At 42.8% G+C, this 14,881-nt stretch overlaps 1 protein-coding gene across 1 annotated transcript in view; it reads right to left on the reverse strand.

Moving 5' to 3' along the window:
- The window catches only part of EXTL3 (exostosin like glycosyltransferase 3), a 204,216-nt gene that overhangs the window by 185,019 nt on the left and 4,316 nt on the right, over positions 1-14,881 (reverse strand). Inside the window, exon 2 of the mRNA XM_086928015.1 lies at positions 10,613-13,192. Coding sequence (XP_086784141.1) covers positions 10,613-12,760 — 2,148 coding nt within the window. The 5' untranslated portion in view covers positions 12,761-13,192. The remainder of the gene's footprint in view (positions 1-10,612; positions 13,193-14,881) is intronic.

Below are 14,881 nucleotides of genomic sequence, written 5' to 3' on the forward strand. Positions count from 1 at the left end.
GCTCGAAAGGTCTCTGGATGGCCATGTTGTAAATTTTCCTTCAAGGATGAAGAAGCAGAACAAGTCATAAGTGAACAGGAAACCTGTCTCAATGAAAGGAAACAGAATATGATATACTTAACCAGCTACAATTATTATAGCTGCAACAATGGGCTAATAAACCTTTGAAAACGATTATAAATATTCATGAGCAAAACGCCATTAGGTTACTACAGAACATAATTCTGTTAACCCTCTTCTGGACGATGTGTGCGTCAAGAGACCATACCGCCAGAAAGATAACAACCACTTGGAGACCGGTCACTGATAGCGTCCCAGAATGGTGAATGAATATAGCTGTAATGGGCTTTTCTGGTTGTAAGCATCCACGAGGAAAGCCTTAAAGCGTGTAGGACATGGTCTTGGCCACCGGGAAGGTCTTAGAAATTGCCCTGTAAGCATGACAGTCTGTCAGAACAATGGTTATTATTGGTAAATGATTACCTGAAACCCCCTCTAACTCCTAAGACAGACGCTCCAAACCAAAATACAATACTAAAGGTGAAATACATTAAACACCAATCTGTATGGTTGTTTAAGGCATTTCTCCTTTAGTATTGTATTTTGGTCCGAAAGACTTAGTGCCTTCATGCACCGGCACAATGAAGAACGCCTCATGCTTCTTAAAAACACTCACTTTCCATGGGGTCTGCAGAGATGCCCACTTCTTCCTATCGTTCGCCATACGTGTGAGACACGCTACTATCTGCTCTTCTGTACTGAGTCCAACTGCCCTGCATTCAGAACTAAACTGCAAAATCTTCTGCTCTTTGCGTTCTGATTTGCTTCAGCTCTGTCTTTATTTCTAAACTTGCCTCCAAGATTCTCCTGTGCGCTTTCCAAATCTGCTGCATTATTGTCACTTCATGTTCTATTCCTTTAGTTACCCACTGATTTTGGAATTTGAGGCAGAAGTGCACAACAGGGAAGGCAGACTAAGTATTACTAACCCCTGCTGACAAAAAAATGACCATGGAAAGATATTTTCGTCAAACATTAACATTCAAGAGATGAGCTGTTGCTTCTGCAATACCTCCAACAGAAGTCTTCCACGCTTTTTGTTTTTAAGATAATGGAATGCTCACACAGTAACATTTTGACCAATAAACGGCTACATGATGTTAAACATGTCATTTGATACAATCATAATAGTGAGCAAGAACTGTATGAATTGCGTTAAAGCTCTTCTTTTATTCCTTAGAATCTTATGTTCAATTTTCAGTCTTTGAGGTACAGCCAGCACGTTTTGACCCATGGCTTGCAGACCCAGGACTTTCTCAAGGACGTTGAAAGTAGGGCTAAGCCTCAGGGAGATCTTTTGTGCTGATGTGAAGTCAGTTTAAAGTAGGGTGGCTGCACTGCATCTTGTTAGAAAAGTCTGGAGAACAGAGTATCTGTCTCTTGGTCATCTAAGATGGGGTCTGTGGGGGGGAGGGGCATAAGATGGTCCCCCGTCTGGTAGCGCTATTAGACAGAGCCCAACCCTACATGGGTCTAACTTTACAACATGGATAAAGTGGGCTGACCCAAAAGTCTTCCAAGTGTACGTATAAACGTATGTACTTTTTAAAATGTATTAATTTTTATATTAAGACTTGTATGACACCTAAAGCTGTATCTTACCCAGACCTTAAAAAAATTGTCATTGATACACCACACTGTGGTCCTTAGTTCAGATGAATGTGTAGGAGTGCACACTGTGCCTAGAGTGAGCCCCCCTGCTTACGTCACCGTGGCGCCCTAGGTACCCCAGTCGTACTCCATGGACAGAAGAGATATTATATGCATCACTGAGAAATCAAAGGTCCTTTATTAAAAAAATGCAGACAATAGGTAATTGTGCCTTGCATAAATAAATGCTACGGTTTGCATACCGTAAGTGCCACTCAAATACATCTCCCGGGTGTTGTTAATAAAAAAAAATGTTAAAAAAACAGAGAAGAATGTGATGGGCAGCGCTCTCTGCAATATCAGCGCACCCAGTTTCATTTCCCTAGGTCCATACACCTTTCCAAACACATCAGGGTCTGCGGATAGAAAGAACGTACACCCTACGTATCTCTTCAATCAAAAGCTTCTAGGTTTACCAAACCAATTGACAAAGTGTTCACTTTGCTCCCAAGCATAGAACTGAAGCGTGAGTGTAACACATTAAACAGAGGCCAGAGAGCACATTGAAAGGCGCAACTTCAAATATTCTGCACATTGAAAGGCGCAACTTCAAATATTCTGCACACTGAAAGGCACAAGAAAAAATACTCTGCACAGTTATATATTCCCTACCCAGTTCTCCTGCTTATGCACGTGCAGCTATTCTCTGCCACAAAGGCCAAATCCCATCCTACTAGGAGGGGTCCACACACAGATACACTGGTGTTGATTCTGGATCACAATGATGCTCATGGTCCGTGGCACAAGGACAGCCACGGTGCACAGTACCGTCAATGGCCTACTGCAGAGGAATATAGGCTAGGATGCTACAGCATCTCCAGAGAGCTCGCTTTTGGAACTGCATAACATTTAGGTTTCTTCAAGTAACACAAGCATTACCCCACTGCACGCCCATGTAGGAACCTTTGGCACAGCAGAGACATATATTAAACATCTTGGTTCTTTGAGCGAAGAGACGTCCTATTTTTGCAAACAATGCATTAATAATGTAATGATAAAGCGGATAACCCCGAGACAATCCAACGAAAAAGCACACAGTTCAAGGAATAAACCACGGCGCAAAACGTCAAAGTGCTGCAAATGTCATACGTTATAAAAATTGCATTGTCAATGCAAAGGAACGATTACACATGTAAATGGAAGGATAGCTTCTGAATATTTAAATACAAAAACAAGAAGGCCTTCTAGTTCAATCCCTGAGACTACCGTTCGAAAGTAATGACAAGTCTGAGCAATTACAGAAACCAGCGGCATCAGAGAAGAATCGCGCATTGCCTACCACCAATATGCAGAAGACACCGAACTATGCCCGAAAATATCCTCCCAAATTGACATATGATCACTGGCATCAACTCGAAGCAAAAAACATGTCTAGCGAATTAACATTACCTCAAATTCAATCCTGACAAAACTAAGTTTCTCGTGATCTGGCCACACCCTTGTCCAAAAATGGCTGGATTCCAATAATGCAAGGAAGGAAAGGGCTCTTCGCCAATACCAAACTACCTTAATCACCAGTCGTAATTTAATGTAGTTTATTAATCAAATGTAGGCATAGGCCCTAAACCTAGCTAATAGTCAACATTCATAACAGAGGATGGATGAACACTCAGTTGCACCTTACATAGTGAAGTGTTAATCACCAATAAAGCTACAAAGGACAGTTAATATACATTTAATGTTTCTTGGTAGTTATGGAATACAAATTTGGTTTTACACACATTTCACATGGTCAGCCAACACATGCATGTGGTACCACATACCCCCTGAGCTTTTTCAAGGTTACATGCAAGTGCGGAAGGGGAACAAAACAAATGGAGATGCCAAAAAAATTCTTAGCTAAATATTTTAATATCAAGTGCTGATTTAATGTAAGTGCACAAGGAAGTACATTACTCATGGAAGAAAAAGGAAATTATCTATATGTATATCACGGAACTGGAGATGCTGCACATGATTTTTGGGGTTAAGGGGTTGGGCGACAGGATTCTCTGGAGAGGCAGAAGTAAGATTTCTAAGTTAGAGCTTTAGTAAAATAATAATTTGCATATCTATTAGTTAGGCACAAGCAGAAAGAAATTCCAATGAGTAGCTTAAACATTAAGAAATCAAGACTATCCAAATACCAGGAAGGTGGTCAGTCTTATGGTCCTGTAGACCAAAACTATCAGAGTGGACCTGGTTTGTTTGCTCAAATTCAGTCTGTTAGAAATGTAAGGAGGATACAAGAACATGGCAAGAGAATGGATGTGAAGAAAAAAGGGAAAAGCAAAAATAGAGAAAAAAACATGAAGTACATGCATGGACACCACCTGAGAGAAACCATGTAAGAAGTGTAACTGGTAATCTTACACCATGGTGCAGTAAACTTACGAGAGACATCGCCAAAGTCAAATTCATCTAACACCAATTCACAAATTCAAACATTGATAGGACGAAGCCACTTGAATAAGCACAACACTGCATACAATCCACAGTTATACAAAAAATATTAATTGACATTAAAGTTTAAGTAATGTTGGTAAAGTAATGAAAAGTAATGGTCATTCCTATTCCAGGCTTATTAAGTGGCTGCAATGAGAAGTCAAACAAAGGCAATGAGGAAATTCCAGGTCGAGTACATTTGAGCACATTTGCCAAAACTGCAATTTATTAAAAGTAGTTTCTGGATCTTGAATAGTAAAAAATAGAGGAATTACAGATACAAACAATGGTGAATCTGATAGAGCAAAACATGGCACGTAAAAACACTGTTACAACGGACAAGAAAATGTGGTGCCTAGTGTCAGTGTGCTGAAGTACAGTAGTAAATAAACGTTGGAATGAGAATTTAGGGTCCTATAGGTTAATCCTCGGGGAATTCAATAAGGAGTAGCCAAAAATGCATTTCCGCATTTGATTAAAGCTTATTTTCATGGTATCTGTGGGTAGGATCCATTCACTCTCTTTGCATCAGAGGGTGAATTCCCAATTCCCACCTCTGGGGTTTGGAGGTATGTGGTCAAACCCTGTAACTTGGAATGTCCCTGTTTTCGTAAACAATGTTCCACCAAGAGCTGTTTTGTATTAGATTTATGAATATTGTGAAAGTGCTTCTGTATCTGGATTTTGAGTGGTTCCGTGGTACAGCCATCACAGGTCGAAACACATGTGACGCGATAAAAAATATCATGGCTTTGTTCTTGATTACAGGCCCAATCATAGCAACCCCATTACCAATAATATCAATTATCAATCTAGACTAATCAAAGGCTTCAAATCTTTCTTACCAGACGAGCTAACAACACAAGCACTGGTGCCATCCAAACTGCATTACAGAAATACGGTCTTATCTGCATTTTTAAATACATTTTTCGATGCTCATCTAATGAGCATCTAATATATAAAGTTGGACATTTCAAGCACATTAATCCAGTCCTTCACTCGTTAGGTTGGGTAGATCTATTGTAGGTAGATCTACTTATAAAATAGCCTATATTGATCGCAAAATCATCCGTGCTCCCAGTCTCACAAGAAATTAAAGGCATCGGGTGGCTTCGACATCTCCACCGCTTTTGTTCTATAACATTGGTGTTAAACAAGAAAGCACCTTAAACAAACCCATTTTTGGTTGTGTACCCAAGATTTGGAGCTCACCTTGCCAGCCCAGACCTTCGCACAACCCCCTCTCGAACAGAGATGAAAACACTTTCTTCTTCTTGCTTAGCACAGCACAATCTGTCTACTGATAATGGTTCCACTTAAGTACACTCTCTGCCTCTACCTACAGCTTCGATCTCTTTGATCTCCAAGCCTGAACAATGATGGCCAGATATCTTTAATTTCTTGTGAAATTGTGAGCATGAATGAGTTTGTGAACAATAAAGGCTATTTTAAGTGGGTCTATCTTCAAAGGCAAGCCAACCAAACAAGCAAAGGACAAAGTGAAGTACTGGAGCAATGTGATTGAAAAGTTCAACTTCTGACAACAGACAGGCAGTTCTCTCATATAACTAAATGCTACTGTCCTAGCCAAAACAATGAACGCAGGTAAAATCTCCATTAACTACTTGTCTCTTTTACCATGCCATTCCATACTAATCTTTAAAATAGGAAGTTGTTTGGGAGGGAATTTTAGAAATCAAGGAATAGGCCTTGTTTTGTAAACTAGAAACAGATAGTGTCTCTGAGCACCAAGAAAAAGCGTTGGGCACACATGGAGTTGTGAAGACAGAAAAGTAACACAAGGCAGGTTGATACATTGTGGTTCTGTCTTGGCAGCAACCTACCAAGCACTTTGCCTCTCACCGTCACATGTGCAAGGGGCCAGTGTGTGAGGGTCTGAGCTTTGACTCAAATAGGACTCGGCAAACCGGTGCGCGTCTTCGTTTGGGAGCATGAAAATGTCTTTCAGCGCCAAATCCTTCTCAAACATGTTGCTTCTTTCAGAAGAGTAGTAGGTGGTACCGGAGCCTTTTAAAGATATGGAGCTCTTTCACTTCTTTCCTGGCTCATGGGGTGCATTTCTACATATCCACAATATCTACAATATCCAAGCATTTATAAATGTGCATGGCTACTATTCATGTCACCAACTCTCCCTTGCTTATTTGACACCACCTTTACCTTGCACCTACTGTCATATTAATTACTGGGCCATCTCAGTTTACCCTCAGCCCCCTATTTTTTGGGATACATCTCTGTAGCACCCCACTGACCCTCTAGCTAGGCAGCTGCATACTTGTTTTAGACCCTTTGGCTCCCACCCCAACTGCACACCTCAACCATCAAAGTGGACTACCTATAACACAGATAATCCAATGTTGATTCTGGTTTCTTTACCCTGCTTCTAGCATAACCGAAACTATGAAACAGAACACAAGACCTGCACAATAAATTATAATCTGCCAGCTAATTACAATCTTATTTTGCATGCCTATCTCGCACACCTCCTCCTTCACATTGGTAGGTGCTGCAATTCAAGACCAGATAAAATGCTTTCGACGTAGGATCACAACAAACAAAACACGGCCAACCAAGCACTCACTCGTGGTGCAGTGGGCGACCTTTCGTAAATACATTTCGACAACCCACAATGGGGTATGAAGCACTATATAAATGGTAGAATACAATTTATAACAGGCTTGATCCACACTCAATATGGTAAGGGCAATGCACAACACTTTTTCAGTAGAGACTAAGGTGTTGGGTCCAGCTCCTTCCCACCAAGTGCTAACTTCCTAAAAGAATCACGCAAGAGTTTTCCTCCTATATTTCTTGTCTGTGTGCCATTACGCCTAAATAAAAGAAAGCTGCTTTCATTCTCCATTAAGCACAATGGCTTCCAACAGATACTTTCTCCTTACTGTTTCCCGATTTCCCTAGGACTATGAAAAAATTCAATGTGCCAGGCAAAATCAAGTACTTACAAATAGAAAATGTTTAACATTTTATAGTGTTAAACTAGTGTTTTTTTCTGCCAGGCCCAGGAGTAGCACATAGCACCAGGAAAGGACTTGCTGTGAAAAATCAAAATGCAAATATTGAAAGCTTGGTATCTCAGTGCTATCGTTGCTGCAGCGGTGTACAGTTGTTCTTTGGTATCAAAGGCTAGTGCTAAAACAACTACAAAAGGTATCTGCTCCAGTTTTAGCACTGAAGAGGAAATGAGCAGAGTTCCGCTATGTGGAACTCCTAGAAGTGACCAAAAAAACTCTACTGCGCTAAGTGGAGTTCCACAAGCAGCAGAGTGCGTTTCGTCATGCCATCCACAATGATTTTCAGCCCCGGGTGTTTGTCCCGCGCTATAAAATAAGCACCCACTGCACCATGCGCAGCACAAGATGGCGCTGCTTCTTTTCTTGCTGCTCTGGTAGATTTTGTACCCGAGCGGCCGCTTTCTCAACGTGAACGGAAGCTTTCTCAACTCAAGCTGTTGTGACCCTCAGTGACTGCCCGCTTTGAGAAATCACAGCGGAAGTTGGATTGTCCTCGCTCGCCAACTTGACGTTGGCGAGCGAGGAAAAAACTTTGCTCCGTTATGCGGAGCGAGTTTTTGGGAAATCCGTGTGCTCCGTGTATCGCAGAAAGCTCCACAAGCGGAGCACAGTTCACCGCCCAGGACTAGGAAGGAGTGCAAGCTTCACACACTCACTCTCACACACACGCACACACACGCACACACACACACTGGCTAGGTTTCGCCTACTAGAAAATGCACATGCTGTCTGTTGCAGGACGCATTTTTAGCTTAGAGCACACCCACTTCTTACCATTGATTGGCTTTATTGTGAAGCATTTGATTGTTTCTTAATTATTAGCATGTGTGGGCTTTCGTTGCTCTTCTTGTATTTGTCCCTCCACTGGAGCATGGGCGCATTACTGTGTCCTTATTTTGCTTGCTTGCTTTTCACGTGCCACTTTTTCCTTTTTGTATGAGCAATCTACGAGAGTGCATGCAGGTTTCAACTGTCTACCTGGAATACTTCTCTTCCCCTCTCCACGATGCTCACTTGCCCCTGTCCTTCCTCACAACACCTTCCATGATGTGCTTGATCTCGTATTATACCCTATCTGTGCTACTTTCTCGCCTAGGTGCTTCTAGCCACTACTAGCTCCATATGCTCTCATGCCCGTTTGCTTTTCTCGTAGTGATTTTATTTTTGACCAATCGCGTGGAGTAAAAAAAAACCCCCCCAAAAAAAATCAGTATAATCTGGGAAGTAACAAAACGCTTAAAAAAATAGTTGTGAAAATAATTATAAGTTTAAGAAGAGACTTTGTTCACCAAATCAGAATATTGACAGAGTGAAGGAATGGGTAAAATAGCAATTGTAAATGTATTGTACCAAACCAATAACAATGATAATGAATAACAGCATTGGAGCATAACAACATAAAATATGTGAAACAGCAAAGAACCAAACAAATTTGCATCATGGCGCAAAGTTTGACAAATATCATAAGGAATCCAAGCAGTGCAGCAAGAAACCAAAGAGCAAACTACTACAAGATCCTTTGGAACATATGTGCAGATGCTGGTAGGAAGTGCTATGATGCTTGCACACAATACTGTCGGCTTGTAATACTAATTCAAGGCTTGTGCAACAGGATAAATAGACAATAGGACTATCAACCAAAAAGGCATGTGACCCAGAATCAATGCAAACGCTTTAACACCTGTAGTGATGTGCCCGTCTCCAGAGCAGCTCAACATGTAACATACATAAAGCAAGTATGTATTTCTGAAGGACACTGACCAGGAGCCTGCCATTTGTAGGACACAAGCAACAGTGGCATCAAAAAGTCTGCAGCAAAAAAGGAGCCTTGGCCCACCCAAAATACTAGAACGGGCTATAATCCCTAGGAAAAAGGGCCACTGAGGTCAGGCTAGCATAAGGGTACACAGTAGTGTAGTCCAATCACCCACACCTATGCAGGGACATGGCTGCAGGCAGACCGTCAATTGTAGATTCTCTTTTAAGCACAGTTAGGACAGGAGCATGCATCGAAGTAGCTATAGTAAACAATTGTCTGGGGTCATTCCAGAAAATATTTGTTAGCACATCCCCTATAGAAAACATATCAGACTATCTTGCTTTGACAGAGAGGCTTTCTTGCCAATTTCCCCACAACTAACCACATCCACCTGGTTGATAGAGAATGGCCAAATGTAAATCCCGCTTTGCCAACATTTCTAAAAGACAAAACCTGCAAAAAATAAAATGCCAGCAAATACAGAATATGGTCTGAAACAAATACTAAAGTACATTTTCGGTGTCCTTCGTGATAGCGTTCTTGGGGTGTTGTGTGATGCCCATACAACCTCAAAAGATGCCTTTAAGTCGACACTCCACGTCTGTTTAGCAATACTTCCACCACCACTCCTGGACTTTTCCCTGCCCTTCACCAACCCATACTGAAAGTTGCTCTCCTTTATAAATGAACAAACATCACTGCTTGCTCATATTATACACTTTCACACCTCTAGTCCCCGTCTGAAATAAAGGATTCTGAAGAGAAACATCGGCTGGCCAGTATTAGTAATATTTAAATTGCATCTAGTACCTGTTGAAAAGGAAAACACGAATGTGCAGAAGGTTTTAATGTCCAAACAATTCACACCAACCCCCCTTTCCCCAGGCTGCATCATCCAACCTGCAGCGGCATGAGATGCAGCATTCGGTGGGTTCTCAGACCACACATTCCTCAATGCTCTCACACGCAAACGTAGAGCACTTTCCTTTGCCTGTTCCTCCAAGCTTGAGTGTCTCAAAAGAAAAGCCAAGCTCTGGTTACCACCAGTCTTTTACGGGCATCCTCTCGGGCTACACGTGTCACCATGTATATTTAATATCGAAAGTAAACAAGGCCCGATGAGACAGCCGGCAGGAATGAGAGATAAAGGTCGCCATTTTCAGAATAGCATCCCACCAATAGTAAAATCCTTGTACGCATTCTCCACTTTCTGGCCTTGGAGTACACTGGGGTTAAATGGCAGCAAGGCAATATTTCACCACATACAGCCCCTTCCCTGGCATACTGGAATAACAGACAAAGCTCATCATTTACTTTTAAATGTCTTATTACCAACACATTCTATGTTGTGATGGGTTTAGCATTTCCCACCAAGTTGGGCCTGGTCGTCTACCACCCTTTTCAAAAATGTATTTATAGGCTGGATCTAGATGTGTAACTAGTGTTTAGCAACAAACATTAGATCTTCCTGGACCATAACAACAGACATGAAACTAAAGCACATTTTTGGTTTGAGATTCTTAGATTCAAAGTACATGAAAGATGCAGCAAAGCCAATACATTCAGGTCATTGTAAAGTAGCCATGCCAGCAACAGCGCTTTGACCACGTGTGAATAATTTTTGCAGGAAAACGAACCTTAAAAAATTAATAAAACAGTTTCTTACCACAATTGGGACTCCGATGTCAGGCCACAAGAGGTCATCTGATGGCAGCTTCGGCGAATTCCAAACCACAACCACTTTATTTAAGTAAGGAAGCCCGTTCAGCCTCTCCAGAGAGTTCATAAGCACTTCCTCCCGCTCATAGGTCAACATTACCACAGTGAACTGTTCGCGGGGCACATTGCCACCCAGGGCTGCTTGGAACTCTTTTCCAGATCCACCAGCCCCTCCCCCGATAGGTCGAAAACCAGTACCAGATCCTAAAAACTTAGCCTCAGAAGGCAAAACGGGGTCAAAGGGCGTATGTGGGAAGAGGTGAAAAGGACCTGGCGCTGTATTCCAGTTTCTATAAATGTCCATTGCAGTGAGGGTGAAATTACGGAGGTATTTTGGGGAAGCGTAAGGGGGTTCCGTTTCCACAGGCCCTAAATCCAAATCCCCATTGTCAGCCATGTTAGGATCTGTCCCAGCTGCTTTACCCGACCGATGAGGAATTTCGACTGCTGGTTCTTCCCGGATCGGAATCGCTGGGATTTGGATACGAGTCCTTATTGTTGCTAAGACTGTATTGAGTACACTGTCCGTGGTAGAAAAGTAGGTCTCCCACAGAAAGCGTCCTTGTCGCCTCATGGCAAGGAGGTCATTGTCAGAAATGCTTCTCAAGAGAAAGTGCACCTCTGTAATGCGAGGCTTTGGTATTATTAATACTGCTTCTTGCCACTGTAGCAAGTCATTGTAGGGAAGCTGGACATGCTCACCAAAAATTACAGGGATGGCCCCAACCTCCAGCGCCTCGAAAAGCCTCATGGTGCACCCAGCAGAAATGACAAGATGGGTGTCTCCTGGTGTGATAATCAGTGCAAATGTAGACAACTTCAGCAGCTCCAGGCGATCTTCCCTTTCTCCACAAAGAGCCCACTCAGTGGGCAGACTTGCTTTTGGCTGGTTCTTACAAGTGAATTCCACCAAGACAAAATCCAATTTGCTGTCCTGCACTGCCTTCAAGGTGGTAATGATTCGATCATCGTAATCGGCTGGGGCATTACCCTCGATTTCCTCCTCAAACGAACGGGCCTCTTGCAAGCTGGAACGGAGCGATTCGATTTTTTCCCCTTGGAAACTAAATAGGTACTTTCGCTTCACTGGCACCTGTGGCGTTATCTCCAGAAAATTGGGCTCAGACATGGCATGAACCAATGGGGACACAACTATGTCAAACCCTGGCCGGTACTGTACATCATAAAAAGTCGACTGGGCAATCATGGCACGCCCTGTGCTTATGTTGTAGAGAAAGTTTTGCGTTTCAGACTTCCGCGATAAGTTAATGATAAGATGGTTTCGCCCGTCCGTCCTCCAGTATGGCAAAGAGTGCAGCTGCTGTTCTAGTTCAATAGGTTTTGGCATTGTAGGCTCTTGGATCTCGCCCACTAAAACGACATATATACAAGCAATATTCGCATTTTCAGTAACATAGACGTTAGTCCTGACTGAGGCTTCAAAGGCCTGCTTAATCAACGAATCCAAGAACCTACCAAAAAGATATTTATCACCATTATATACAAAAACTGGAAAACCAGACGTAAGGGGGCAACGGGAGTAGTCAAAACAGTTATGCAACCTACAGTTCCTGTTCGATTTTGGCAATGGCAAATTAGCATCGTCTTTCTCTGGCAAAAGTCGAACCGGTAAGGAAAGCTTCGGCTGGTTTTGGGCCATAAGTTCCTTATAAGAATGCTCGGTTTGGCTGATAACGTTCTTGAGCTGCAGGAGATCCTGCTTGGCATTCTCTATGCTCTTCTTGCACGCTTCAATCTTCAGGTTCAGCTTGGCAATCTCACTGTTAAGTTCCTGGCGTTTGGCTTCCAGTTGGAGCAGCTCCTCACTGACCGACTCACGAATGCGGCAGAGATCTTGCACGTGCTTCACTTCGCACAGCTCATTTCCTGTACGCGGACCAAATATACGCTTTCCGGCATCGTCTGCATCATCGATGGTGGTCAGGTAGTAATGAGCAATCAACGGGAAGAAAACCAGAATGATGAACAAAGTAAAGCTGAGCCAAGTTAGCCTAATCCGGCTGGACCATCGCAACATCCAGGGTTGACCTCCATTCCCCACTCCCCCATTTCGCAGCATGGTATAACCAGTCATGAGTTCAAGAGTCTGGGCAACCAATCACGTTGGATCAGAAGCCATAACCGAAGCTTGTTCGGTAAGGTTTCATTGATTTTTTTATTTCACAGACTTTGTAAAGAGCCGATAAAATGGAAATTTCATTTTTCCGTACCAGCAAGGGCTGTTTCTAATGTATGTTTTCACTAAATAATGAGATATAAGCATAGTATTATCATCGCCTGGTTTTCGCTTGCTCCAAAGTTAGCATTAGTAGGTTGCTGTCATGGCAATATGTTGCAGTAACTGCCACGGGGGAGCACAGGAGGACCAAGGATGCTGTGGCAGACATCTTGCTTGTAATTAACACGTCGAATGAATTTAAAGTTCAGAAGGTAAACAGAGAGAAACAGATGCTTCAGTTCTCGGCACGTAACCTGCCTCTGCAACATGGCCAGTACTTGTCCATTTCTAGGAAAGAAAAAAAAACAATTAACATAATGCAATAATATGATAATTAATTCGGGCACATATTGTACTTCTGGCTTCCTCCACAATTTTAGATTCCATCTTCTTGTCCCATAAACTCCAATGAGTTGTAAACAGTACCACTCAAACATCACGCTGGTAGCACAGGCAATAAGCATTCGAAAAGCTCACAGCAGTGAGAACGTGAAGATCAATGACACACATCCCTCTTTTCGAAACTCATTACTGCTCGCTCTGAATGATTCGTGATGAACTCCGGCTGTCAGCTAATGATTATTCGGATCTCAGTGCCTTTCAGGGTGCATATCCCTGGAAACAATGCACTGTCAATGGGGTTATACAGCTCCCGGCTGCAGGCGATACAGATCATAAAAACAGAGCTTCTGTCATACGGTGAAAAATGCGGTTAAGTTGTAGAGGTTTTTGCTTTCTAAAAACATTATGTATAAAAAGGTTTGAACAAAACAAAAACAATCTCAATTGTGCACTGATTTAGTGAGCCCTCTCCGAGGGTAAATATGTAAATGGGACAGTGAAAGGTGTTTTGCCTGCTTGAGCCTATGAGGGGCAGTGTGTTTGGGATCCCTGTAGTGCACGAAGGCAGACAGGAAGTTCGCAGGTTTTTAAAAGAGGTTTACAAATAGACTGCGCGTGCATGACGAACTGATCCTGGGGGCGCAGCGTTTCATCAATTCAAACCGGGGGCGTGCTTTGACATTTCAAAACGATGGTTCTTTCTATGAATGCGTCTTCTAATGCAGCAGGGGTGATTTACACTGCTACCTTAAAAAGACTGCCTTCTTAATAGTATCCGCTGTTAACAGCGCCATTGCTGCAATCGAGTAACAATTACAACGCTCAGCCTGGTGTGAGCGTTGCTAATGACAGCTGGCGGACAGCGATACTTAACTCCGATTGGCCAACAGACGCGATAAAATATACACGTGCAGTGAGTGCTCTGTTGAGCTCCCAGATTGATGGCGTGGAAACATGTAGATGTGCATATAATTACGTATAGCGCACAGCCCGGGAGCGCGCTTCCCAACCCTTCATCAATCTGCCCTGATACAGCCTCGTTTCTGGAGCAAGGGAACCGCTCAAGCCAAGGGCTCAGTATAGCGCGTCATTTAACGAGGCATCCTGCTAACATACAACATCTGCAAGCCTCTGTATCAAGCCTGCAGCCAAGATTTACAAGACTGCTAACTCGACACAAAACTGCGAACCACCAACATATGGCGGAAGGACAGGTAAAAGGCATGTTCAGGGCTATCATCTTAAATGGGAGCCATTAAATACTAGGAGGGGAGGGGAGAGGGGGGGCCTGACCACTGTCAATCTGCTCAGGACACCAAAACCATACTTCCAATGCGAACCTTAAAACTGGCCTTCTCACAGCAACTGAATGCACAAAGACAAAAATAGCTATGCATTAAAGGCCCACTATCAATCAGGGTGTGCAATGGCGTCACTTCCGCCATCCAGGTAATGGGCCAGTGTGTGGAAGTAACTGCTATTCACAACTTATTCCTTGCTTAAAACCACTGATCAGTAAATGAAAGTCACCAATAAATGACATTAGTCATAATCTGTTTACAGCTGCATTTGTGGACTGGTGGAATAGCAGTGTGACTGGGAGAATGAAAAACCACTGCACCCTTGACGCTTCCG

The sequence above is a fragment of the Lissotriton vulgaris genome, chromosome 6 (assembly GCF_964263255.1).
Source record: "Lissotriton vulgaris chromosome 6, aLisVul1.2, whole genome shotgun sequence".
In the NCBI taxonomy this organism is placed as follows: domain Eukaryota; kingdom Metazoa; phylum Chordata; class Amphibia; order Caudata; family Salamandridae; genus Lissotriton; species Lissotriton vulgaris.